The sequence below is a fragment of the Mesoplodon bidens genome (genome assembly GCF_964165515.1).
Source record: "Mesoplodon bidens genome assembly, chromosome: 3".
Taxonomy (NCBI): Eukaryota; Metazoa; Chordata; class Mammalia; order Artiodactyla; family Ziphiidae; genus Mesoplodon; species Mesoplodon bidens.
Genome location: NC_138178.1, coordinates 104172194 through 104199327, shown reverse-complemented (window position 1 = coordinate 104199327; position 27134 = coordinate 104172194). Strand labels below are relative to the sequence as shown.

Sequence of the window (27134 nt, the reverse complement as noted above, 5' to 3'; positions counted from 1 at the left end):
GACCAAGCTCTAATTTGTGGCACGTAATCCCCATTTGTAACCCAACCTACTATCCTGGCCAAAGTTTCTGGACACTGGGGCTGAGCTTGCGGCATTTTTGGCTCACCCGTTACAGTCTTATCATCAGGAGCAAGGAGCGTTTCTGCTTCTGTGCAGAGGGGTCCTGTAGCCTCCTTATGGCCCTGAGGGTATGTTTGGGGGTCTGTCGTTTCAGTGCTCCTCACATGGGTCAACTGCTCCAGTGTGCGGTGGGCCACCCGGGTTCAAGACGTTTTCACGGCTGGGAAGCTCCTGGCCCTGGGCCTGATCATCGTCATGGGAGTTGTACAGATCTGCAAAGGTGGGTGTCATCAGAACTCGCCACCCCTTGTGTGTACACATACCTCACACTGTCTTTGGATGTGTACACACCCTGAGATGTCCCAGTTCTCTCCTTGAATGACTTTTCTTCTTCACTTGCTTGACAAAGGGGACGAGAAACCATTTTCTCCACGGTGGCCGGGAGCTGGGCACCCCCCCCCACCCCGGTGTGCAGAGTTCAGTCCTCCCATGCTGATCTCATGGCTCCAGCACAGGTAGATGAAGATTCCAGATTTCTGGAATACTACTGCCCTTTTGTCCCAGCTCCAGGGGAGCTCTTTGTATCTTATATTTTATCTTGTCCATATCTTAAAATGGGAGACAGAGGAGCTTTTTATACGTTTTCAAAATTACTCATAATCTCTACAGGAGAGAGCTCTACATTCCTGGGGCCCCTGCCAACATTCCCCATTGGATTTGACCCTTTCCAAGCCCGAGCCTGTATTTGGTTTCCATGGGACCTGTGGCAGCACTAGACTCTGCCCAGTGTCACTGGCTCCTGGAGAAAGTCAGATGACAAACAGGGAGAACTCCCACCTACCCACAAGCTCTGGAGGTGGTGTGGGGTGCCTGGATTCTGACTCCAGGAAACATAATTAAGCTTCTGCTGTATAACGTGTCTAATTATTTTCATCCATTGGATTAAATGCATTAGCAGGTCGTATTGTTTTCGGGAACTTAGACTTAAAGAAATCACTGGGTTGTCTTTTCGAAGATAAAGACAGCCCAGTCTTTATTGGGACCTCCTAATCTGGTCCCAGTGCTTTCTCCTGATCACTCTCATCTCGTTATTTCCTGTCCAAATCCTTGATTATGGATGAAGATGTAAAGTGTGGTCAGCTACTCAGTATCTTACTACGACCTTAATCAGCAGCCTTTCTTGAGGATCCACTGTGTGCAGGATATTGTGCTGAGGGCTGGGAAGGCCATTGAAAAGCTCCTCGCTGAAGAATCCGTGTCTTCAGGAGATCTATTCCATGAAAGGGGAGACCAAACACACACCTTAGGAAGAGACAGGAGGATATTGACAAAGAAAGCAGAACAAGCTTGAGCTAATAATAGCATCACGGAAGCTTATGTTTGAGTGTTTGTTGTTCTTGGTGCTTTCTCCATGAAAATGTACCAACTTAGATATGAGGGAAGGTGATCAGGAGATTGCCAGTGACTCCAATCCTGCATCTCTGAATCCCGGCAAGCCAGTTCCAATTTACCCTGCCCTGCCCAGTAACCTCCCCTGACCTTTCTTTCCAAGGAACTCTGCCTTTTAAGAAAGGAACATTCAGAACTGTGCTTTGAAGCTGAGCTGCCATTTGGACTCATCATTACCATGTCCTGGGGGGTCCTAGACCTCTACTTCTCTGCTCCTTTCGGCCCCGCTTCTCCAATATGTGGCCTTCACTGGAGACTGGGGCCTGCCAAGTTCTGACGTGTCTCTCTGAGCAGCCTCCTGTCCCTGTGTCCACAGGACAGTACTTCTGGCTGGAGCCAAAGAACGCATTTGAGAATTTCCAAGAACCTGACATCGGCCTCATCGCGCTGGCTTTCCTTCAGGGCTCCTTTGCCTATGGGGGCTGGAACTTTCTAAATTACGTGACGGAGGAGCTTGTCGATCCCTACAAGTGAGTTGCAGTAGCCCAGCTCTCCCTCTCCCCCTTCAAAATCCATGGCACCTGCCACTGGAAAGAGGGAGCCACAGGTCCTACTTCTCCCCTCAGTCCCCTTCTGACCATGACCTGGTCTATCCTGAAGAACCAGTTCATCTCCCAGGAACTTAGACCATTTGTCACCCAACCTACCAGGAGAAAAATGATCCAGTGACTATGCCAGAGCAGGTGAAAAGCTGAAAAAAATGGTGCTGAGATAACACCCCTGTCTTAGAGAATGAAATGTCCCTGAGAGGATTCCAGGCATCTTACTCATCTGTCTCATGACAGGCAGGTCTTTGTATCTTGAGGTGTGTGTTCGGGGAGCGGGGGGAGTGCATGGTGGAGATTCTGGTCAGGAAGAGATCAACAGGTATGGAGCATATTCCCAACCTAAGCTGTTTCATTTCCTTTCAATTATCCTGCCCATATGGAGACAAAATCCACCCCCCAGGGAGAGGGAGCATCGCAGAAGGCTGCAAGGACAACTTCGTGCAGAAAGACAGAAGGCACTCCCTGGACCCCATGACGAAGCAGGTGGTCCCAGGTGCCAGGCCTTCCCCCTCTCACCTCCTCTCCCTCTACAGGAACCTTCCCAGAGCCATCTTCATCTCCATCCCACTGGTCACATTTGTGTATGTCTTTGCCAATGTCGCTTATGTCACTGCAATGTCCCCCCAGGAGCTGCTGGCTTCAAACGCAGTCGCTGTGGTAAGAAATCAAACTCGGGAGGGATAAACTAGGAGGATGGGATTAACAGATATGCACTACTATATATAAAATAGATAAATAATAAGTACCTACTGTATAGCACGGGGAACTATACTCAATATCTTGTAATAACCTATAATGGAAAAGAATCTGAAAAGGAAGATATTTATATCTTTATATATATAGATTATATATAAATATATATATAGCTGAATCACTTTGCTGTACACCTGAAACACTGTAAATCAACTATACTTCAACTTTAAAAAAGGAAAGAAAGAAATCAAACTCACATGCCCTCAAACTGGGAATGATGATATAGACTTGCGGGCTTAGCCCCCCTCACTTTCCTCTGATCCATGGCTTTGTGGGACTGGAAGTCTTCTTAGGTCCTCAGGGCAGAAGCCATGTCTTCAGGTGCCCAGAAGCAATCGGATGGCCAGGTTGTGATGGGCAGCTACAGCGGCAGAACTGAGTCATTGTCACAGACTGTATGGCCTACAAAACGGAAATATTTACCATCTGACTCTACAAAAAAAAGTTTGCTAACTCCTGATCTCGGGCACTTTAAACTTTCATTTATTTATTTATTTATTTATTTATTTAGGCTGCATTGGGTCTTCACTGCTGCGCGTGGGCTTCCTCTAGTTGCGGCGAGCGGGGGCTACTCCTCGTTGTGGTGCGCGGGCTTCTCATTGTGGCGGCTTCTCTTGTTGCGGAGCACAGGCTCTAGGCGCGTGGGCTTCAGTAGTTGCGGCACATGGGCTCAGTAGTTGTGGCTCACAGGCTTAGTTGCTCCACGGCATGTGGGGTCTTCCCGGACCAGAGCTCGAACCCATGTCCCCTGCATTGGCAGGTGGATTCTTAACCACTGCGCCACCAGGGAAGTCCTTAGGGCAGTTTAAACTTTAAATATGATGATTGTATAAAGGAGATGCGCTCCTCCTCAGAAAGACATAATCTTGCACAAGACTCGTAGTTTCTCTCTGCCTCCGTATCCTCACCTGGACAACTTGACTCCTTCCCTCATTAGGGAAAAGCATATGCAGTTTGTGCTCTTTGGGGAAAGAGATCTTACAGGTCCAAGGAATTGGGGTCCTTGATATCCGGAAAAGACCTGGGAGCCATGCAGTTCCCTCATGTGGCTTCACCTGGGCCACGGCCCCACCCTGCCACTGTCATCATGTGTCTCATCTCTGAAGACCATAAAAAAAGAGGCCCTCACTGTCCCGTGGCAGCCTGTTCACATGACCACTAACCCTCCCCAGCAGGACAGCTCTTCTAAACAACCCCTTCCTCATAATGTGCTATAAATTATATATAAATATAAATGTGCTATAAATCAAGTGTGTACTTGGCTCAGAGAATGTAGAAAAAGCTGATTCCCCAACATTTTATATCCTTTCTTTTTTTTAAAAATAAATTTATTTATTTATTTATTTGTTTTTGGCTGTGTTGGGTCTTCGTTGCGCACGGGCTTTTCTCTAGTTGCGGCGAGCAGGGGCTACTCCTCGTTGTGGTGCACGGGCTTCTCACTGCAGTGGCTTCTCTTGTTGCAGAGCATGGCCTCTAGGCGCGCGGGCTTCAGTAGTTGTGGCTCATGGGTTCTAGAGCGCAAGCTCAGTAGTTGTAGCGCACGGGCTTAGTTGCTCCGCGGCCTGTGGGATCTTCCTGGACCAGGGATCGAACCCGTGTCCCCTGCGTTGGCAGGCGGATTCCTAATCACTGCGCCACCAGGGAAGTCCCTATATCCTTTTAATACATGAAGACTAGTCTATAGCTTCACCACCTTTTATTTCTTGGCCTACGTAGTGGTTTGTTCTTATCACTTCCCCCCCACACAATATCTTTTGTTTCTATGAATTAGGATTTATCTCTGTTTTACAGATGGGAAGACTGAGGCTCAAAGATTAAGAACTTTGCTCAAGGTCTCACAGCTCCTAAATGTTGGGCTAAGATTTGAAACCTAGCCTGCCTGAGTCGCTCTAGTATAATGTACGCGAGGCCTGGACTCACACAGCTGGTTTCCGGTCCTGGCCCTCCACTTCCTGGGTGTGTGATCTTAGGCAAACTATTTAATTGCTTTGTGCCTCAATTTCATTATCCATAAAACAAGGACAGCAAATATTAGTTGTTTATTGTTATTATCACCACCATACACAGTCTCATTCATTAGTTAGTCCCAAACATTACTGAATCCCCACTGTGTAGTCATCACCAAGGGAAGTAGGGGTGCAGGAGGGGCTGGGGCAGGGAAGCTGTGGTCCCTCCTCTCACGGACTTCAGCAGGGGTGGGTTTGGGAGGGAACATTCCCAGCAGTGACATGCAGGTGGGAGGCTGTGACCTCTCCTTTTATGCTCACCCCCTTGTTTTCTCTCCTAGACTTTTGGAGAGAAGCTCCTAGGGGTGATGGCCTGGATCATGCCCATCTCCGTCGCCCTGTCCACATTTGGAGGAGTCAATGGGTCCCTCTTCACCTCCTCCCGGTGAGTGCCGTCCAGGCCCTTCCTGGGCCAGAGGCCACTCTGCTGTGCATATTGCTCTGTGTATATGTGGGAGGCTTGTCTCCGTCAGCGGGGTTCTGTATGGCCATCTGGGTGGTGACCTTGCAGGGGGTGATTGCTCACACGAAGGCGTGTGCGTGTGTCTGTGTGGACACGGAGGAGCCTGTGTTGCTCGGGTGGTGACGCACGACGTGTGTGGCTTTAGCTGCGGTGGCAAGAAGCGCCATCCCACCTCGTGTCCAGGGGAGCAGAGCTGAGGAGCCCCCAGGCTGTGTGCTTGGCAACAGAACAGTGCCTTGCCTGCAGCCTCAGAGCCCCTTTCCCACTTGCCTGGAAGCAGGCTGTGCTGGCTGGAAAGGAACCCCACTCTGAAAGGGACCAGGGAGGGACCCGTGCCTGGGGCCTCTGGCTGGCCTCTCATGAAAGTTCTGGGCCCATATTGCAGATGGAATGGGCTCATCTCTGAGTGCCCTGAGGGTGCAGGCTCCTCCCTGTTAAACTGACAGGTGGCTGTAGGAGGCCCTAGTGTGGCCACCCATGAGACGCGGATAGGGGTGTGAAGTGAGATGGGTGGGGAAGAACGGAAGGAAAGCATTTGTCCAAAGCCGCGTCCCCTACCCCAAACACTCAGGAAAGCCCGAAGCATGAATGGGCCCAGGAGTCCCTAGCCCCCGCCTGCACACATCCGGACGTCTGCCCCCTTCTTAACGTCCCTTTTTGCTGTCTCCAGAATGGGCGGTTGAGGCTGGCAGATGCTGGATGATTTCCATTGATGTGGTCCAAAGGGTCCTCCCAGGGTTCTTAGAAAGCCCCCCTCCTCTAAGGGCACAGTCCTACTCAAAAGATACAGCAAAAGCAGTGAGCCCCCGAATTCAGCTGCTTCCAAAGCCAACGTCACATCAGAGAGGAGTTCCTGTGACATGACAAGGGAGTGTCATGTTTTCAGGACCCAGGGCAAGAAAGAGGGAGTGTGGGCATCCCCCGTACCCCAGGACCCTCCGACACTCACCCACGGCAACCTCGTGTGCGTGTTACACAGGAGCAGTGACCACCTGGAGGCCCCAGCCGAGGGCAAGCGGTGGAAGAGCAGTGACCCATGAGGCTCTCTGGGATCTATTGAAGGAGAGTGACTGGCTCCAGTCACTTTAGAGTGGGGTTTGTCCCTCGGGTAGGCCGAGCAGCGGTCTGCGTGCATGTGGTCCAGCTATGTGTGCATGAGGGAGGCGGCAGCCTGGTGCGCTCGGCCTCGGATTCAGAGGCACAGCTCACCCGGCAGGCCTCCTCAACTCATCTTTCCAGTTCCTTCCATCCTTCCTTTCTTCCTCCCTCCCTTCCCCCCTCCCTCCCTCCCTCCCTCTGGCCCTTCCTTCCTCCCTCCCTCCTTTTCTTCCTTGCTTCATCCCTCCCTCTTTCCCTCCTCTCTTCCTCCCTTCCTCCCTTCCTGCCTCCTTCCCTCCTTCTCTCTCTTACTTTTTTGTGTTTGGGGGTATGGAGAGGATGATCCTTCCTGAGAAGTAGGAGCGTGTGTGCATGTGTGTCATGCTTAATGTCATGTCTCCTCTGTGGTCGGCTAGCTGGGCAAGGATTGTCTCTTGTGAGCTTGACTTGCCAATGCTGTTGGACCTGCCAACTCCACTTGGTCCTGGCTGCATGTGGAGGAGGGATGTGAACTTGGGACCCTGGTTATGTGCATGGTGAGGCCCACAGAGCACCTGGGGCTCCACTGGGTGCATGAGGCTGCACTGCAGAGGGCGATGTCATGTGGCTGCATGAAACTAGTGACACAGGACGAGGTAGTTGATGATGGCAACTGGTGGTGTACATATGGGTACTTGGGACCATAATCGACTCCCATGCTTCTGAGGAGCCGCTGCTGTTAGCTCCACTCTCCGCCATACACAAATCACAAAGTGACACTTCTCTTCAGACCACCCAGTGTGCTGATTCTGTTCCTTTCTGTCCCCATCACACCATCCCCTTCCTCTCAATGCTTAGGTGCTCCTTTCCCTACAAAATCCTAGAAAAAAGGAAACGTGGCCTAATTTCCAATGAAAAGTGGCCTAATTATTTCCTAACAGCTTACAGTATTCTCTCTTTTTCTTAGGAGAGGAAAGAAGAAGAAGGCTGCTCTTTATGTTAAAATTTCTCTTTTTAAAAATAATTTGTAAACATCAATATCCTGGTCGCGATATTGCAGTATAGTTTTGCAATATGTTACCAATGGGAGAACTGGGTGAAGGATACATAGGGTCGCTCTGCATTATTTCTTACAACTGCATAGGAATCTATGATTATCTCAAAATAAAATTTTATTTTTTTAACTTAAAAAATAATTTTGGGGGGGCTTCCCTGGTGGTGCAGTGGTTGGGAGTCCGCCTGCCGATGCAGGGGACGCGGGTTCGTGCCCCGGTCCGGGAGGATCCCATGTGCCGCGGAGCGGCTGGGCCCGTGAGCCATGGCCGCTGGGCCTGCGCGTCCGGAGCCTGTGCTCCACAGCGGGAGAGGCCACAATGGTGAGAGGCCCGCGTACTGCCAAAAAAAAAATAAATAAATAATAATAATAATAATAATAATAATTTGGGGGGAATTCCCTGGCAGACCAGTGGTTAGGACTCTGTGCTTTCACTGCTGAGGGCCCGGGTTCGACCCCTGGTTGGGGAACTAAGATCCTACAAGCTGCCACGCAGTGCAGCCAAAAACAAAAAAGAAAAAAAATTTATTCTAATTATAAGTTTCCTATTTTTTAAATTTATAAAATCTAAAAAAGAAAATTTAAGTTACTCATAATTCTACCACCCAGAGGTAATTGGTTGATATTTTAATGTTTTTACATGCCTGTAAATAATATCTTAGTTAATAGGAATCATACTGCATGGAATCGTACAGTTTTCTATCTTGCTTTTTTCATTTAATGCTATATTGTGAGCATATTCTCACACAATCAATTTTTTTTCAAAAGCATTATGTCTGCATAATATTCCATTTTACAGATATACCATAATTTATGTAATCATCTACTTTATGGCATTTAGGGTATTTCCAATCTTTTTTATCATCACAATATCTGTACACCTTTCACTAACTCTATTCATTTCCTCGGGATTTTTGGGGAGAATAGAATAAATAGCTTAAGGATATAAATGTTCAGGTATAATTTACATACAATAAAATACACAGATCGTAAGTGTTCAGGTTGATGAGTTTTGACGATTGTAGACAACCATGTAACTACCACTCAGAACAAGATATAGAACATTTCCACATATCCCCCAGGTTCTCACGTGTCCCTTCCTGGTCTACCACCGATTCCCCACCCCACAAAGGCAGCTACTTCCTGAGTAGGATAGGCATGTTTTTAAGGCTTTCCATGTACAGTTTAGTCCCCATGTCTCAAAGAACCTATATCCCTTGAGGAGGAAGGAGGCACATTTTTAAAGGGATTAAGGCTTTAGGCAAAGGAGAGAGGCTACTCCTACAGCGCTCCAGGTTTTGGGAGAGACCCACAGAGTGACAGCACAGTCATCAGTAACCCCAAAAGCCACCCAGACCACACTCAGGGTCTCCACACTCCAGAATCCATCCACTTATCCACTGACTGCCTCTGGTTTGCCTGCACCTGCCTTGTGAACATGGGTCATTTGGCTAGTGGGCTGGAAGGTGTGCACGAGAAGGCAGGTACCTGGCTGGAGGGGGGATGCTCCTGTGTGGGCAGAGGTGGGCATGGACGAGGGAGCTGGACTAGGCAGGAAGCATCCTTGGATGTCCATGGGCCATCGCAGGCTGACCTGCTTTTCTCTCTGCCAGGCTGTTCTTTGCTGGAGCCAGGGAGGGCCACCTTCCCAGTGTGTTGGCCATGATCCACGTGAAGCGCTGCACCCCAATCCCAGCCTTGCTTTTCACAGTAAGGTTCCCTCCCTCTGCCAGCCCTACACACACCCTTCCTCTTTGTGCTGCTTTGAGCTGGGAGTTCACAGTTCCCACACATGCCCCTGTCACCCCTGTGCTCCTGGGTTTCTCTGGGCCTTAAATAATCTGGCAAATGGTATACATGGGCCTGATTAACATCAAGAGATATAGCAAGGAAAGACCCTGAGTCCTGAAATACCTTAAGGTTCCCAGGCTGACTCATTCCGTTCTCCCATACTTTTGGGTCAGGCTGAAGTGGCTGCTTCAAGATTTTACAGCCTCACAAAGAAACTTCTTTCTTGGCTCCCCCTGCACCTGTTACCCACAGGGTAGCAGCTTTGGGCCTCTGCTCCTGGCTGATCACTGCGCACTCCCAGCCCTCCCCATCCACCTTCCTGCTTCAGGAGGCTCTGCCAGTCTCTTGGGAAACATCACTGAAACAAATTTGGTCTCAGGGTACACCAAATAAGAAAAATCATAAAGGAAGACTGGTAAACTGGTGAACCGAAAATGGAGAAAAGGAAACTCAGGATGGGAGGGGTAAATGGTAAATGGTGGTAAATGGAGGTGGAATTAATTACCCCGGAGTAGAAGCATTTAGAGGGAGCAAACAGAAGGAGCAAAGACTTGTTCCTGATGAGTCTTTGGGATTATTTTTTTTTCTTTCTGGATCCTGACTAAAATATCAAAAATGACTTTGGTTCACCAGGGAAGCAGTTAGACCAGGGTAGTAGAGCTCTCAGGGGTAAAGGGCATTCGCTGTACAACATGAGGGGGAATTTCAGAATGTTCAGATACAGGAGGAAGGTCATCCTGGTTGGTTAGTGGTGAAAGGCAACTGGAGAAGACTCAATGCTCCCGGTGAGCCACAAACTTTTTTCAGTTTAAGCCAATGGTGCAGGCCTATGACTGCAAGGCAAGTACAGTAAGAATCTGGCTTTTTCATCTCTTAAAATCTTCCCGATTATTTCCACCATCGGATCTTACAGGAGAACCGAGCCTTCTGTTGGCCTGAAACAAATTAGCAGAGGGAAAGAACATGGTTCCGAGAGAGCCACTCAGATGATTTGGAAATTAGAAAGTGAATTCTATCAAGAAAACGTCACAGGGATGTTATGAGGGTTACATGAGTTAATATTTGTAGAATGCTAAAGAAAGAACCTGACACTTAAGAAGTGCTATATAACTGTTGATGATTTAAAAAAAAAAAAAAAAGAAGAAGAAGAAAAGGAAGAAAAATAAATTAGATGACTCAACCAGGAAAAGAGGATGAGGGCAAGAATAAAGCCTTAATCTGCAGTTAACAACCTTCCCTAAGGGATAAAAACAACAAAATTAGCTTGAGCTTCAACCAAGGAAGAAATATAAATGAGACCAGGGTGGCATAGGGCCGGCTGCCACCAGTGTGGCCAGTCCAGTTGTTTACAGCCAATATCTGTTCTGATTGGTTAGTGCCCATGCTGTACCTGCTGTATCTGTGGTTCAATGTTTTGATTATCACCCATGTGGTGAGAAAGAACTTCCTGGTGATGAAAGTGTTAGCAATGACCTGGGTTTCTAGGAGAGGTTGTAAAGTCTCCATTTTGAGAGATCTGCTATAAAATGGCATCGTCTGCCTAGAGGCAGGGGAACAGCCCCGACCAGTAAACAGCTCCTCCAGTCTCCTCATGCCTTTCTGATCACCGATGAGCTTCTCCCACTTCCCCCAGTGCATCTCCACCCTGCTGATGCTTGTCACCAGTGACATGTACACACTTATCAACTATGTGGGCTTCATCAACTACTTCTTCTACGGCGTCACAATTGCTGGACAGATAGTTCTTCGGTGGAAGAAGCCAGACATCCCCCGCCCCATCAAGGTGCGAAAACCTCCCTTTGGGGCCCCTCCCCCTCCTCCACTGGTTCTAACTAAGCTCAGATTTTTACATCACCTTGTTCTCGCTGCTGACTGCAGCTCTTCATCTCCATGAGTGTGGGAGACCCTCTGGGAAGCAAAGGCCATGTGTGAATGGGGCAGCCATTTCCATTCTCCACTGGGGACAGGACCAGAGCAAACTGCAGCTGGAGGAATAGGTTAGATGGAGTGATACTTCCATCCTGTCATTCCTTTGTTTCCTATGGCTCTAAAGTCAGCTGATTTTTCCTCGACCTTCTAACCTGACCAGTCTCCTACTCGTCCCTCCAGGTAGCTGGGTTCACTCATGCAATCTCTCCGTCTCATCCCGGAATGAGTTTTCTTCTCCCATCTGCCTCTCCAAATTTTAACCATTTTCCACACTCAGGGACCTCTCTTCCTTGAGGCTTCCCAGTCCACTCCAGCCTTCCGTGATCCTCCCCTTTTAAACCACTATGGCCCTGCACGTAGTAGGGTGCCTGGTGAAACTCTCGATTGTACAAGGAATTTGTGATAGGAGCAGATGGGAGTGCTCAGAACAACATATGCCAGAGTGCTATGGGTTCTCCTGCAAATTAGAAGACTAGGGTATATCCCTGAGCTATTTGAACAATCCTATTCTGGAAACACAGACTAGATGCTTCTAGAAGATTCTGCCAGCTGAGGACTCGAGGGCTCTCGAAATCTCTCTGCCACTTTCCTACCACTCTTAGAAAGCCTGCTAGAGAGAAGAGGAAGTAGAATAACCCCATCTCCCTACCATACGCATACCCTCTAAGAGGAGAGGACAAGAGGAGAAAGGCAGATGAGTCTAGAGTCTTGAAGACTCTACAGGGGACTCCCACCTGTGGTCACAAGAGGGGGTGGGGCCCACAGACTTTGCTTCTTCCTGAAGTAAATAAGGCCCCAGGCTGCCTTATGCCACACTAGGTTTCCTGATTTCTCTCGTCTTGGCAGAAACTGCTTGAAACAGATTGGGACTGTCCCTGGTGAGAGGGAGGGACATTGGCCACATCCTGCCGGCTGGGGGAGGGGGGCCTGACTGACAGGCCATCTCCTTCTTGCCCCTCACTCATTTCTCCTGCTCTGCTTCTCCCGAGGACCTCAGCAAACATATATCAATATACCAGCAAGCTCATCAACCTACATGGGCTTCTCTGGCTGCTACAGGCACACGGCTGGATGATGAGGCCTTGTCTGATCCCACCTGGGAGGACAATGAGGATTGTCCCCTCCCTAGGCCCCCCATTCCTCTAACTGTCCCACTGCTAACGTTCGCCAACGTCTGTTGACACAGCACTTGCCCCATCAGGGCTCGGGGTGTGGGAGCCACAGAGCTGAGTGAAACCCAGCTTTGCCCTCAAAGCGCTTCCCCGTGGGTGAAGAAGGGGGAAGGTGCCCTGGTGCTGGGGGCCATAGGATCCATGCAGGTAACGGTGCCTCTGATCCACAGATCAACCTGCTGTTCCCCATCATCTACTTGCTGTTCTGGGCCTTCCTGCTGGTCTTCAGCCTGTGGTCGGAGCCCGTGGTGTGTGGCATCGGCCTGGCCATCATGCTGACAGGGGTGCCTGTCTATTTCCTGGGTGTTTACTGGCAACACAAGCCCCGGTGTTTCAATAAGTTCATTGGTAAGTTGTTGAAGATTCTGAGTGGCTAGAGGGCCCCCTGGTCTGGAATAGCGTGGTCAGCAGTCTGGCTGGGGAACCCCACCAGGATCAGGAGCCTGGGCCATAGAGCACTGGAGAAAGGGTCGGGACAGGAAAGGTCAGGTGCCTCCCCAGAGACCTCTGAGGAGAGGAGAACAGCGGATATTTCCGCACAGACCTTAGGCCTGCCAGAGTGGCCATCCTATAGCAGCTGTCCTGGGCTGCGTGGAGACCAGGGGACACCCTAGAATTGGCGGTCGGTGGTCATGGAGGCTTGAGGAGAAGGAGCGGCCAGCAAACAGGCTGCCCAGAGACGGAGGAGGTAGGTGAGGTGACCGTCTCCTGGAGAGGGAGTCCCCTCTTGGCACTGGCGGCTCAGCTGAGGCCAAACGCTGCAGCAGGAGAGCTGGGAAGGGCCCTGGTCTGGCTGGCCAAGTTGGTGGGACGCTCAGCGCTGATCTGGTTTCTACGTGGCCTCCTCCTGCAGAGCTGCTGACCCTTGTGAGCCAGAAGATGTGTATGGTTGTGTACCCCAAGGTGGAGGAGGCCTCAGGGACAGAGGAGCTCCATGAGGACATGGAGCAGCAGCAGCAGCCCGCTGCCCCCAACGACAAGGATGCAGAGGAGCCCTGAGGACCACCCCCCCCCTCAGCTGCTTCCCTCCTCCTTCATCCCCCTCTCTGCCCTCCTGCCCTGCCTGGGTCCCCCAAACACACACACACCCCTCTGCCTCTGTCAAGCAGGGGCAGGACCTGGGTGTGGGTGGTGAGAAACTATAAACAAAGATACTGACATTTGGACCCAAAGATCCAGCCTCCTCTCACCCTCTAGGCCTGTGTCTAAAGCAGTGGAGCTTCCAGGGGTGCCCTACACGGCCCTCCCTCCTGGGCCCACACCCTTAGTCCCTTCCTCCGGAACCTGAGTTCAGGGCTGCCTTCCCTCCCCATTCCTGAGGCTGAGGGAGGCCTCAGCTCCAAGAGAAGTGGCAGCAACAGTGAGTCACTTGGGGACAGACTCGAGCGAATCTGTCACCATTAAAGGTCAGCTGAAGAGACCCAAGTGCCCCTCCCTTCACCAGTGACCTCAGAGGTGATGCTTCCCTCTGCCCCACCCCTCCCCATCCTCCCTCCACACACCCCCACCCCCCAGCCTGGGCCTTCTGTGCAGAGTGAGGTTCCTGTCAGGACAGCATCTCCCCACTGACCTAAGGACCAATGGGCAGGAGGACTGCCCCCTCCCCTAACCCCGGCCGGGCCTGTGGAACAGATTGGGAAAGGCTCAGACTGTAGAAACCCAGCCTTGCCCCTGCCTCCTCCCCCCAACTCAGTGCCAAAGCTTCCTGAAGCCAGAAAGCTGCTTATTTCCAATGTAACGGACATTTCTCTCCTAATGACAAAGCAGCTCCTCTCTTCCTCCCTCCCACCCCCATGGGAAGGAGCCCGCCACCCTGTTACCCCCGCAGTGATGCTCCAGCACAGCCCCAGGCAGCCGGCACTGCCGGCACCCCCATCTTGCCCTTCTCCTCCTCTCTGGACTTTGGCTCCTGGGGTGTGAAGGCTCCCCAAGCCCTTCATGCCTGAAAGTCCAGCCAAATCAGCCTTAAGTCACCTCCCATCCAAGAACTGGACCTAAAAATACCCCCTTATTTCCAGCCCTCTGGTCAGACCTGGCATGAAAAGCCTTCCAGGGAGGGAGGGCTATTTCCCATCTCCCCAGAGGTACCCATCCCATCACCTCGGAGACTGTTTGGGAAGAAAGTGTATTCTGAAGGCCAGTTCCTCCCCCAACTCAGATAACCCCTCCCTCCTTTCTGCTCACACCACTGTCCTGTCTGGACAGCTTCCAAGACAGGATGAGAGGACAGTGGCAGAAGGTACCCACTTTGGAGGCTCTCGGAAAAGCCCGTTCTCTATGGTTTGTAGACTTGTAGCCATCCTGTCCTGCAGGCAGAAGCTGCCATTCCCTGTGCTCCAAAGAAGGTGCTGGTGTTTGCCCTGGGCTCTTGCAGCCTCCTAGCCACACCTGTTGTGCTAAGGACTGGGATTCTTTTATCCCAAGCAGGAGTCCCCCCCTTCTCCCAACTCCCCATCCTGTCTGCTGAAACTGGAAAACCTGGGGAGTCCTCCTGGCCCACTTGGGTCTCCCAGCTTCCCACCCGGCCTGCATTGGTAAGATGCGGGTTTGGTCCAAGTCGTGGTCCCTTCAGAGTGGACTCCAGGCAGACTGGGGCTGGCCCCTGGAGGGTCAGGGGACCATCCTCTTGTTCCCTCTTCTCATTCCTCCAACCTCCTTCAATTATTGTTTTTTGTAAAGTGGATGCCTTACTTTTTGGATAAATATTTTTGAAGCTGGCATTTCTATTTCTTTTGGATTTTTAAGGTTTTGTGTTTTTTTTTCGGGGAGGGTTTTAGTTATACCTGGATAATAATCTTCTGTCTTTGAGTTGGTTTAGGTTTTAGTTGTGTGTTTTGTTTTGTGAAGGTTTTTTTTTTTCTGTTGATGTAATAAAATTTTAAATGGAAATGAAGTTGGTGGTGTTAATAATTCAATGACCTTCCAAGACAGAGTCGCCAGGCACTTCCCGTCTCTGTCAGGAGGGAGGTCTTTGGTTGCCAGGTTCCTTCCAGGATGGCATTCCTGAAAGCCCTTGCGCTCCATAGCTTCAAGCTGTCCCAGGGCCCAATGCCAGCGCGTTTTAACAGCTCCCTCTCGTTTTGAACCGAAAACTTTCTCATTGCTTCTGTGAAGTCACGAGTGTTAACCTCCTGCCTATGTATTATGCTGAGAGCCTGCAAACTATCTGGGAAGAAGAAACTCATCCTTACCCAGGGTGGGAACATGGGCGACAGACAGCACCAAGCTGAGTGGAGAGAGGGGAAGGCATCAGGAAGGGACAGGCTGAGCCTGTGGAGAGACCCCAGTGAGGGTGGGGGGATAGGCAGTTAGGAGAGCACCCAGCTGGATGCCAGGGGCTTGATGGGAGGGACTGGGAGGTGAGGTGGGGTCCACTCAGCTGTCCGAGTGAAAGACTAGGAGGGCTGAGGGATCAGGAAAGAGGAGGAAGCAGTCAAGGTAAGGACAAGTACCTCCTGGCGCTCTGGGTTAATCGCTGGAGGAAGTTGACAGGATTAGTCCTTGCTCGGAGCCCCTCCTTTGTGGGCAGCCCTCCCAGCTGCCTGTCCTGAGATAGCATCATTCCAGAGCCAGCACTGCTGACAGACATGCGGAGGAGGCAGGGCCGGGGGCAGGGGGCTGAGGGGTGTGTTAAGGCGTCACCCTTCACCATCTGGAACGCTGTGAGGACACTGGCAGGCAAGAGGCCTCCACTCCCAGTCTGGCCCCAACACGCCTGTTTTGTGGCTGGCGTTCTAGACTGAGGCTGGAGGCTTGCCATTCACAGGGGCACAGACACTTGGCTCTGAGACCCAGCCCAGCCACCAAACAGCTGTGTGTCCTTAGGCAAGTCAGTTAACCTATTTAGCCCTTTTAGAGGGATGAAAAAAGAGGACTGAATCTAATCTCAAAGGGTTCCTGAATCTCCCAGCCCATGGCTGTCCCAAAAGAGTGAGAGCAAACTGGGCAGAGGCCAGTCTTGTGCAAGAGGCCCTTCTCCAAGCGTCACATCCCCCTTGGGGATTCCCCCAGTTCCCCAACACACACTTTTCCTTTCCCCAGGCTGCCTGAGGCTTCCTCATGTCACCCCATTCCAGCAAGTCCAGCCCTCCCCAACCTTTCTCAGTCCCTGGAGACACCTGTCCCTGGGGGCCCCCCTCTCTTTTGTAAGGTGACACTTGCTGATCTTTTCAACCTGCTCAAAAGGGCAAATGTGGGTCTCCTCCTAGGCAACATGCATTTATTTTTAACCTGGGCCTTTACGCTGTCTTAACCCTGTCAGTCACTTTAATGAGAGGAATTTCAGACGCTCTGATCTTGGGGAATTTGGGAGCCTTTGGAGGTCACGGAAATCACAGCTGCTTATGCATTCATTTATTAATGTAGTCAAACAATAAATATTTCTCTAACCATTGTATCCAGGATTTTGCTATACGCTGTGGGAATAGCAAACTTACTCTTGAATTTTCCAAGTCAGCACAGACTTCAAATATTTTGTTTCACTGTCTCCGTAAGAACATTCATGTATGTCAACCCACCTGTCCTTAATTTTAGTTCAGGCAATGTGGTCACCCTAGCTGAAAAAGTATCTGACCTACCTTTAAGGAGCAAATAGTCTTTGGGGGAAAGAAGATAAGAATGCACATGGCACGTATGTGTGCACATCACAGATCACTGCCCACTCTGCCTGTCTGCAGGCAGGGCTGGACCCGCCCTGCGCAGTGCCTGGGACCTACGTGCAAAAATACCTGTCCAATTGAGGCTTCAGACAAAGCTGCAGGTAGCGTGTCACTCAGGAGACACAGATAAACCCCTCAGGGGGGCAGTCAGAGGGCCGGAAGGAGACTGACTGGCTGAGACCACTTGCTTTCCATACATTATCTTATTCAAAGTTTAATTAAACAACCGACAAAGTAGGCATTCCTACTGCCATTTTACAAGTGAGATTAAGTAACTGGCCCAAGGTCACCGAGTGGTAGGTGACAGGGAGATCTGAGCCAGGTTCTACCTGACATGCTCGCTGCCTCCCTGTTGGAAGGACTTGGTGAAAGAGGTGGTGTTTGAACTGAGGCCTGTTACAAAGTCATTAAGATACTACAGGGGCTTTGTTTCAGTTAATGCACACAGGTAGCAGCAGCAGCTGCAGGGAGAAAATGATCCTGCTGACCAAGGGACCACGGCGGGGCTTCCATCCGCTCCTGAGCAACTCCGCAGCACCCAAGAATCCCCCAGCCCTTGACTAGCACTGCCCTCCCTACCCCCTTCCCCTCCAGCGCCCCCTCCTTCCCTGCCCAGACGTCCAGAGCGCCCCGGTTACTGGGAAACGCGGCAACGTCAGCCAGGGAGGTGAGGGGCCGAGATCACTTATCTCCTCCACGGCGGAGCTCCGAGCGTTCTCATTTCCTGCCGGCCTATCTGCACACCTCCCAGCTTCCTCCAGCCCCGGCTCGCCCGCTCCTGACGCAGTCTCGCCCTCCCCCAGGGTGCCGGACTGAGGGCAAAGAAAGCTCTCTGAGTCACACAGCTCCCCCTTTCCCTAGCCCTTCTTCCCCGGGGGGTTTTAAGAACTAGACCCCTGCCCTTCCCCTCCACGTCAGCGCCACAGCCTTGCCTGACCTTGGGTGGCCGCCTCTCAGCCTCGTTTTCCTCCTTTATAAAGCAAGGATAAGTACACCGTCTATCTTGCTTACTTTCCTATCTGATTCACAGGGAAATGGTCTGCAAGCAAAAAGGTATGTTTCAATGACTGAAAAAGCATAACACCAGAAAATGCAAGGCCTTAACTATCATCACTAGTTCATCGTCGGAGTGAATAGAATTCCTCCTCACTGAGACAAGGGCCTGGCCCTGGTCCTCTCCGCCTGCCCACTCTCCCTATAACCTGCAAGACCCCCATCTCGGCCATGTTTCCTCTTCCTCCTTCCGGGCGTCTTGCCCTTGCCAGGGCTGTGGGAGGCTGCCCTCTGCCGGTTCACCTGATTCCTGACCACAGTGGCCCCTCGAGTCCTGAATTTTGGGGCAATATTACCACCTGGTGTTTAACTGAGGCACTGCTGCCAAACTGGAGCAGCTCAGCTTTGGTACCTGTTTGCCACAGCGTGCTCTGAAATGGAGAGAAGGCAGAAATCTCCCTGTCTGGGACCTGAGATCTGTCTCCTGGGTGCAAGTAGATCTCCTCAGGCCAGGTCAGGGCTTTCAGAGAAAATATCTCAAGGTATGCACAGAGAGCGTGGGGGTGGAGGGGAGGGGAGAACGCTAAATAGAGGTGTAATTGCCTGATTTGCAGACAGCCCTGTCTCTGCCTGCATACTTTATTTTAGCATCCAATGCTGTACACAGCCCCTCTGCATTTGCACCACTGAGGCCTGGCCTGACTTGCCTGACTTACAAAACCTTCTGGCCTCCACAGGGCACTCACAGCATTTGTTGGTGACCGAAGAGCCAGTGACACATTTCTACGTGTCCTTTCCTTCTCACTGTACCTATAGTCCCTTTTGCAGATGAAAGGCAACAGGTAAAAGCAGGACCACAGCAGTACCTCTGACAGGAGGGAGTGGGTAGTTCCCAGAGGAAAGAGAAAAGGGAAGGGAGAGGGGGCCCCCATCTGAAACTAAAAGCACAGAGAGCGCGCCATGGGCTTCTCCACGAGACCCTGAAACAGAGCCCCAGGAAGAGGTGATGACAAAAGAGAAGGCTTCTCAAGCCTCACAAGAGGAAGTGGACCCAAGAGAGGTCAGAGAACGGCCATGCAGAAGGAAAAAGAGCAAACTGAGCTGCTGCGAGCGCCTGAGCCCTGCGGCACAGGAAGCGGGCAGAGCCCTCAGGACCCGAGTGGGGCAGAGAGCCAGCCCGAGGCTCTGGCAGTGCAGGCCAGGCGCTGGAGCCACCGGAGGAGTGCAGCTGTCAGTTTCTGGGGCTGCCAGGGTCTGGGGCACAAGGCCCAAGCCCTGACCAGGTGCCTCAGCTGAGCCTGGGCAGTCAGGGATGGTGCCAGGCTGCTAGAGCTAGCCTGGGCTGGAAAATCGTGAGGGCTTGGGCTGTTACACAGACCCTGTGCAAAAACCTAGCAAAAAGAGCCTGCTCTGCGCCCCAAGACAAGCCCTAGTGTACGGCTTGGTCCCAGACATCACTACTTCCTAAACCCCTCAAACAACACCCCCTGGCTTGCACCCAGGAGAGTGGCTCGGAGAGGTGGGGCTACAAAAAGAACTGAGTGGCCCTGGGGGTAGGTGGAGACCAGCACTGTAGCGGGGGGACTGCGAGGGAGGGAGGCGTGTCCAGGGAGGAGCTCAGATCAGGCTGGGGGTCAGCACTGGAAGAGGGTTTCCTCTGTTCCTTCTGACTGGGCACTCATTCTGCACAGGACTTTTTGGAAGTTGGAGGGAGGAGGATACTCAGAGTAAGGTGTTGCCCTCAAGGAGGATTCTGGAATCCCCTGGACTCGACAGGGAGGGGGAGGCATTCCCAGAAGAATCAGCTCCTGGGCATCTCAGAACCCTGGCTTGGAGCCTAACCAGAGTACCCCCAACTGCTTAAATAGGCCAGGGGCCCCATTTCTTTAAAGCCTGCATCCCTCCCTCTGCGGTGTGCCCTGCCCCTCCCTGAGTCACCCCAGGGAGAGCGGGGGGAAAAAAGGGAAGAGAAAAGAGGCATTGACTACAGAGGAAGGAAAAGGAAACAGCAGAGGAGGGAGGAGAGAAGCCACACAGGAGTGGGTGACAGCGGAGATCGGAGAGGGCAGATCTAGGGCAGGGGGAGACAGCAAGCCGAGCATCCCAAAGGGCGCCCCAAGAGCAAGGCGGCCAGGGGCGGGGAGCCGAGGGGGCGGGCCGGCCATGTCCCACGGGACCTACTACGAGTGCGAGCCCCGGGCTGGCCAGCAGCCACTTGAGTTCTCAGGGGCCCGAGTGGGGCCTGGGGAGCTGGGGGACATGTGTGAGCATGAGGCCTCCATCGATCTGTCTGCCTACATCGAGTCTGGGGAGGAACAGCTCCTCTCTGACCTCTTTGCTGTGAAGCCGGCACCTGAGGCCCGAGGCCTTAAGGGCCCTGGAACCCCTGCCTTCCCCCACTACCTGCCGCCTGACCCGCGGCCCTTCGCCTACCCTCCACATACCTTCGGCCCCGACAGGAAGGCCTTGGGGCCTGGCATCTACAGCACCCCAGGGAGCTACGACCCCAGGGCTGTGGCTGTGAAGGAGGAGCCTCGGGGGCCCGAGGGCAGCCGGGGGGCCAGCCGCAGCGGCTACAACCCTCTGCAGTACCAAGTGGCGCACTGTGGGCAGACGGCCATGCACCTGCCCCCGGCCCTGGCAGCACCCAGCCAGCCCTTGCGCGTCCTCAAGGTAAGAGTGGCTCAATTCTCCTCCCCACCACCCAGGGGCTGGAGGGAGGCCCGTGTGGATGGGGTCTGTGTGTGGTGTTGCTCTGTGAAATCGACACACCACAAGCCCTCTGTGTTCGCCACCCAGTCATAACCCCTCTTGGCTGCTCTGTGAATTCACTCCCCCGCCGATCCCCACTGTGTGACCGGAACCAATGTGTTCTGCAGTCCCTGTGACCAGTTGACCTGCCCTGATCTCAGCACGCACCCCCCGCCAGCTTCTCTGCTGCCCACCAGCCCCCTCCTCTCATTTCTGTGTCACCTCCTGCTTCTAGAAGAGGGAATGCCCGCTGATGATAGAACTGGAGACTCAAGATAGATGGAAGGAAAGGTCCTCAGAGAGTGTGGGGACGTGAAAGGGAGTTTGGGTCAGAGCAGAGGACACTGTACGTCTGGCAGGGAAGTGGCTGTTCTACTGGGGGCCAGGAGCTGGCTCTGAATCCCACATCCCTCTGACGCTCCAAGTGTGCTCTGACCACTGGGATTCCTGCCCCACCTTTGCTCTACTTCCCCACAGCCCTCACTCTTGTCCCTCTGTACCTTCCCCTCCAGGCCCCTTTGGCGGCTGCCGCGCCCCCCTGCAGCCCCCTCCTCAAGGCACCCTCACCGGCTGGCGCCTCACACAAGGGCAAGAAGGCCGTGAACAAAGACAGCCTGGAGTACCGGCTGCGGCGCGAACGGAACAACATCGCGGTGCGCAAGAGCCGGGACAAGGCCAAGAGGCGCATTCTGGAGACGCAGCAGAAGGTGCTAGAGTACATGGCCGAGAATGAGCGTCTGCGCAGCCGCGTGGAGCAGCTGACCCAAGAGCTGGACACCCTTCGCAACCTCTTCCGCCAGATCCCTGAGGCCGCCAACCTCATCAAGGGTGTAGGGGGCTGCAGCTGAGCCCGCCTGGCAGACTGTGGGCACCAGCCCCCTGGGGACCCTCACCCTAGAGGCCCCACAGGCCGAGTCAGAGACAAAGACCATGGACAAATGGCAGCGGGGGGCAAGACAAGGAGGAGGGCGGGCCCCAGCATAATGATTCTGTGGCTGAATAAAACTGCACTATGGCACGGTGCTGGGGCTGTACACTGGGCCCGTGTGTGTGTGTGTGTGTGTGTGTGTGTGTGTGTGTGTGTGAGAGAGAGAGAGAGAGAGAGAGAGAGAGAGAGAGAGAGAGAGAGAGAGATGGGAGACTCCAAAGATAGGGAATGCACGAGGCTAGGCCTGCATACCTCTTGATTCCAGGCCCAAATAAACATTCAGGAAATTCAGCAGACAAGCTGCCCACAGCTCTCCCACAGTGCACCGCACAGCCAGGCCCTGTACCTCTCCCTCTGCTCTTCTCTCCCCCGACCCGGCCCACTCTATCCCCACCCCACAGGACCTGGAGCAGCCTCTGAACACTCCCCTAGCAGAGCTCTGTGGCTCACAGGGAGATCCCAGTACCTCCAGTCCCTCCTGCCTGGGCCTGCTGACCTCAGCCCTGTTCTATCTCACCTTGACGTATAGGTCTGGGAGTTCCTGCCCCAGGAGATCAAGGGAAAATTCCAGATGGTTCTGATGTATTTATGGTCCCTTAGCTCTTGATCCGGGACTCAATCCCTTCACAGTTCCCAAACTTCAGTCTGCCAGACTGACAGAGCCCCATGCCTCCAACCCACCCGCTCCCACCTTTGTCCCTCGTTCCCTGGGCCTTCGGTTCCCTAAAGAATCTGAGTGCTTGGGGGCCGAATTAGTTGGGAAAGGCCTTGAGACCTGTTCGTATACGAGAAAATTGGTAACGAGGAGGATGACAACACACCTGTGCAGTGAAACCCCATGTGGAGAACAGTTTTTTCATTGAACTCTAGCCTGAGAGCCATAAGAGGGCAGTGCTTGACAGCCTCAGTTTGAATTTCCCTCTGCTACTTTCTAGCTGTGTGACCTCGTGCCAGTTACTTCTCTCTGTGCCTCAGTTTCCTCATCTGCAAAATGGAAGGCGTAGTAACGCTGTACATTCATAGATAAACAAGGCCTGGCATATGGTGAGAACAAATACTTGTAATCATTCTCTTTTGCTAGAACTGAAAGGACCTCAGAGATCTCATCTAAACTTCTCATTTTGCAGGTGAGGAAACTGAGGTCTCAGACAGGGAAGGGACTTACCCAGAGTCTTACAATGGGTTAGAGGCAGAACCAAAATTAGCTCTGTAAAATCACAGATCTCAAGAGGGGCTGGAAGAGATCTCAAGAGATCATCTGGTAGGTTTTACCCTCAGACAACAAGATAGTGTGGGCCACATTTGATAGATAAAGCAGTTGACAGCCAAGGGATTAAGAGACATTCTCCGGAAGCTCACCCAGGTGGGCTCTGCTGTCTCCACACACGCACCTGTCTCTACTTTGCCCTCACACCCTCCCCTCGGAGGCCTATGGAACAGTGTGGGGCCAGAGTCAGGGACATGAGACACAAGATGGGCTGGTTAGAGTCTCTCCTAGGCCACCAATGACTTATAGGCCACTGTTGAGAAAGCAGTGTTAGACACCAAGGAATAACCTTCTGAGAGGGAGAGAGACTGGGTCTGGATCCTCCCGGTCCGCTCTCTCCTCTCTCTCTCCCCGCACCTCCACCTACCCAGTGTCAGAGCCTTCCCACATTGAGGACATCCAGGTGTACCACGCCTGCCTCGCCCAGGACTCAGTCTCTTTCCTGCCTTTGCCTCTGTGTCTCTCAGGCACCATCTCCCCTACATCTGTGCTCTAGATACCCCTGCCCCAGGTCTGGTTTGGGTAGACAGATCTGAACCTCGCTAGATGGTTTATTCTACCTGAGTTGGGAAGAAAGAGACACCTGTCTCTGTGGATGCCTGAGAATCCCACACCTTCCTTTCAGCCCAGGGAAATGCGTTGCATAAAGGAGGTTTGTACAGAGCATGGTAAGTGACTCAACCACTGGATTTCCTCCTCGCAGGTCAAGACCACTGCCCCTGGACTTATTTTCAAGGTTCTGGGTGATGGGACCTGGGTCGCTTCAGCATCAGCCCCAAGCTTCTTTCCCACAGTTCTGAATTGTGTCTCCTCCCAGCCCACAGCACCCGGGGGCTCCTCAGGGCGGGTGTCTGGCACCAGGTCTGGAGAAGAGCCACAGCCCCAGCTGAGAGAAGAGAACACCTGGTCCCTGCCTGACGCCGAGTGGCAGGCACACCTCGATCCTCTGTGGCAGATCGTACCCCGGGGAAATGACAGGTAGCCGGAAGTCACACTTTTAACCCTGAGGTTTTAACCTGACCTCAACTGGTTTGAGCCAAGGTAACTTATTCAACAAGTATTTGTTGAGCATCTTTCCTGTGTCAAGCCCTTGCAAGGTGCTGAGAACACTGTGGTGACCAAACCCAACTCTTGGCTGAAGGACCCCTCCACCTGTCGTGTTCAGGCAGGGCAGGAGATTGTGGGTGGCAGAAGGAAGTCAGGTGCTTAGCCCCCAACTCCTAGGGACAGGACAGGTAGTCTCTGCAGCTGCCCTCACAGCCTGGGGGTGGTGATGGCTCTCTGCTACTGCTGGAGCTTACCACTTCTGCAGCTGTCCCTTAAGCCTGACAATTCACACCTCTATACATTCATGAATTACCCCCTCTGAATATGCCCCTTGGGGAAACCTACTAAACCAGCAGAAAGGGAGGTGGTTTTTTGTTTGTTTGCTTTGTTTTGTTTTATTTGTTTATTTTTGGCTGCACTGGGTCTTCATTGCTACACGTGGGCTTTCTCTGGTTGCGGCGAACGGGGGCTACTCTTCCTTGCGGTGCACGGGCTTCTCATTGCGGTGGCTTTCTTGTTGCGGAGCATGGGCTCTAGGCATGCAGGCTTCATAGTTGTGGTACGTGGGCTTCAGTAGCTGTGGCACACAGGCTTAGTTGCTCCGCGGCATGTGGGATCTTCCCGGACCAGGGCTCAAACCCATATCCCCTGCATTGGCAGGAGGATTCTTAACCACTGTGCCACCAGGGAAGCCCAGGGAGGTTGTTTTAGCTGGGGTGGTCAAGGAAGGCTTCTCGGAGGAGGTGACATTGAAGTCGAAACCTTAAAAATGTCCAGGAGGAGGCAGATGTGCCAAACTGGGGGAAAGGAGAGCAGAGAGGAGAGCAAATGCCAAGGCCCCGAGGTGTCACGGTCCAAAAAAAGAAAGGAAACCGGGTGAGGCTGGAGAAATAGAAAGCAGGAGGAAGGGTACACAAGAACACCGTCTCCCTCCCTCCAGGACCGTCTTCATTCCCTCTGCGGACCATCCCTAAGGAGCAGGCTCCCCATGCCATGCCGGGCGGAGATGCCGCAGTGTCCACAGGGTCCGCGGGGTCCAGAGGCTGCAGAAAGAAGGCACCCCCAGGAAGGGCGGGTAGCCTCACCCCTGCCTGGGGAAGGTTCGAGGCCCAGGGCGGGGTCACGAGAACTTTGGAAAACCGGCAAATCAAGGTCCAAACAGCACACACGTGCGTTCCCTTGGCTTTACGATCCACAGCTCGGGCCCACTTTTCCTTCCTGGGCAAAACTAGGGACCAGCATGATAGTCCTGAGCTGACGGACAGGATCTCAGGCCCCTGGGAAGCAGAGGAGGAGAAGGTAGGATGTTGGAGATACCGCCAAGAGGGAGGAAGCTGCCCAAGGTGAGCCCGCCAAGGTCAGTCCCCGGTGGCAGCTCGGACTTGTGAAAGCCGCTCCCCCTGCTCGGTGCACACCTCCCCACCCCACCCCCACGGGTTGCCACATGCCTGGGCCCCCAGGGCCCCCATCCCAGTGTTGCAAGATCCCGGTTGGGGCTGTGAGGGTGGAAAGGGGCCTCTTCACCTCCACTCCCTACCCTGCCCCAAGCCATGGAGGGGACTGTACAGGAGATGCTGAGGCAACAATAGCCAAGGCTGGCCGAGGGCCTGTGCACCTTCTCCAGGCCAGTCACTTCCTATCACCCCCAGCAGGCAGACCTTTCCTCTCAGGACTCAGCAGGGCTGCACCCCAGTGGGAAGGGTCGGACCCGGACAGGACTCCAGGCTGCCTCTGTCAGCTGCTGCTATAAGCAGACCTGGCTTGGCCCCAGAAAAACATCAATGAGCGGCTCATTGAGAAGGCCCATCAGAAGTTCCCTGAGACTACCCCATGGGGAAATGATGGGTATTTTCAGAGGAAAATGGCTGCACCTGGCCATCAATTCTGACTTCAGGGAGCAGCAGAAGCGTCCTAGGACTTGGGAGAAGGAAAGCTTCCGACTAGGGAGACACCCCCCCTACAGCGCTGTAACCTCCCCTTCTCTTTTAGAAACATGGATCTGAGCTAGGTAGAGGCCAGCCATACATAGCATGGATCCCCCAACCCCACAAGCCAAGCTTCACCCCAAAGCCCCAAACTGTCCAAAACCCTATTGCTCCCCACACCTTGCACTGTCACCCCTGGCCAGACCATCCAACCCTGCTGCAATCGGGACGGTTTGCAAAACGCCTGTAGCTCCCGCTTTGTCACCATCTGAGGTTAGGACTGCACTCGGGAGATAAGCCCAGGCCCCATCCGCCGTCCTGAGTGAGACTGCTGGCCCTGCTGCAATCGGGACGGTTTGCAAAACCCCTGCTGGCGCCAGCTCTGTCACCATCTGAGGTTAGGGCTGCGCCCCAAGATAAAGTCTAGCCCCGCCCACCGGCCCTGCCTTCAAACCTCGCAAGCAGCATGGCCAAGGGAGAGCTCCAGGGCAGCCCACTCAGGGTCTGGAAGCCTTAACCAGACTCAGGGTGAGGACCCCTTCTTCCTGGTCCTCTCTCACCTCCTCCCCTTCATCCCCAGCCTCACCTTTGCACGCTGCCCTCAGCACCATCCTTTCCCCTCACTCTCCATCTACCCTCCTCGATTCCATCTTCCGTCCTCACGCTCCCTCCTCCCTCACCTCCCTCCTGCCTTCTCATCACACTCATTTATTCATTCATTTGCTATAAAAATACTTAATAACCCCTACTCCAGGCACCTTGCTTGTCATAGGAGCTACAGGATAAGCAAGAAGGACTGTCCCTGCCCTTCCGGGGCTTACAAATTCATGAGGGGGCCAGACAAACATACCACCACAAATAAATAGATCATTCTAAATTGCAGGCAGTGCTATGGGGCAGAAGTAAAGAGTGACTGTGACAGATATTAATAAGGGAACCTGATTTAAATGTGAGGGTCAGGAAAGGCTCTTTGAGGAAGTAACATGTAAGCAGATATCTCAAAGGTGAGTAGGAGTCAGTCTGGCAGAAAGTGGGGCTTCCCAGCAGAGACAGCAGCTCTGCCTAGGCCCCAAGCAGGTCCTTCCCGGCCATTGACAGAGGCTGGGGTCGAGGGCAGACTAGACTGAGGGGAAGAGGTGAGGTCAGAGAGGGGCTGAGGCCGGATCTCGCTCAAGGGGATGCAGAGCATCAGAGGGAGGAAACACCTTCCAAAGGAAGAAGACATTTCCTCTCTCCTAAGGTGAAAGAGAAGAGATGCAGCAG

At 52.9% G+C, this 27134-nt stretch overlaps 2 protein-coding genes across 4 annotated transcripts in view; both read left to right on the top strand.

The window, feature by feature from the left end:
* Positions 1-15330, top strand: part of SLC7A8 (solute carrier family 7 member 8) — a 57407-nt gene extending 42077 nt beyond the window's left edge. For 2 of the 3 annotated variants that reach the window (XM_081229048.1, XM_081229049.1), the window contains exons 4-11: positions 215-340; positions 1826-1979; positions 2591-2714; positions 5098-5201; positions 9024-9120; positions 10835-10984; positions 12473-12650; positions 13156-15330. In XM_081229048.1, the coding sequence (XP_081085174.1) occupies positions 215-340; positions 1826-1979; positions 2591-2714; positions 5098-5201; positions 9024-9120; positions 10835-10984; positions 12473-12650; positions 13156-13301 (1079 nt within the window). In that variant the 3' untranslated portion in view covers positions 13302-15330. The remainder of the gene's footprint in view (positions 1-214; positions 341-1825; positions 1980-2590; positions 2715-5097; positions 5202-9023; positions 9121-10834; positions 10985-12472; positions 12651-13155) is intronic. The other variant, XM_081229050.1, reaches the window with a different exon arrangement.
* Positions 15331-20116: 4786 nt separating this feature from the next.
* On the top strand, positions 20117-21552 carry CEBPE (CCAAT enhancer binding protein epsilon; the record flags this gene model as incomplete). Its single annotated transcript, XM_081229838.1, has 2 exons — positions 20117-20626; positions 21217-21552. The coding sequence occupies 2 exons, from the start codon at positions 20117-20119 to the stop codon at positions 21550-21552; spliced, it is 846 nt and encodes a 281-aa protein (XP_081085964.1).
* Positions 21553-27134: the final 5582 nt, after the last annotated feature.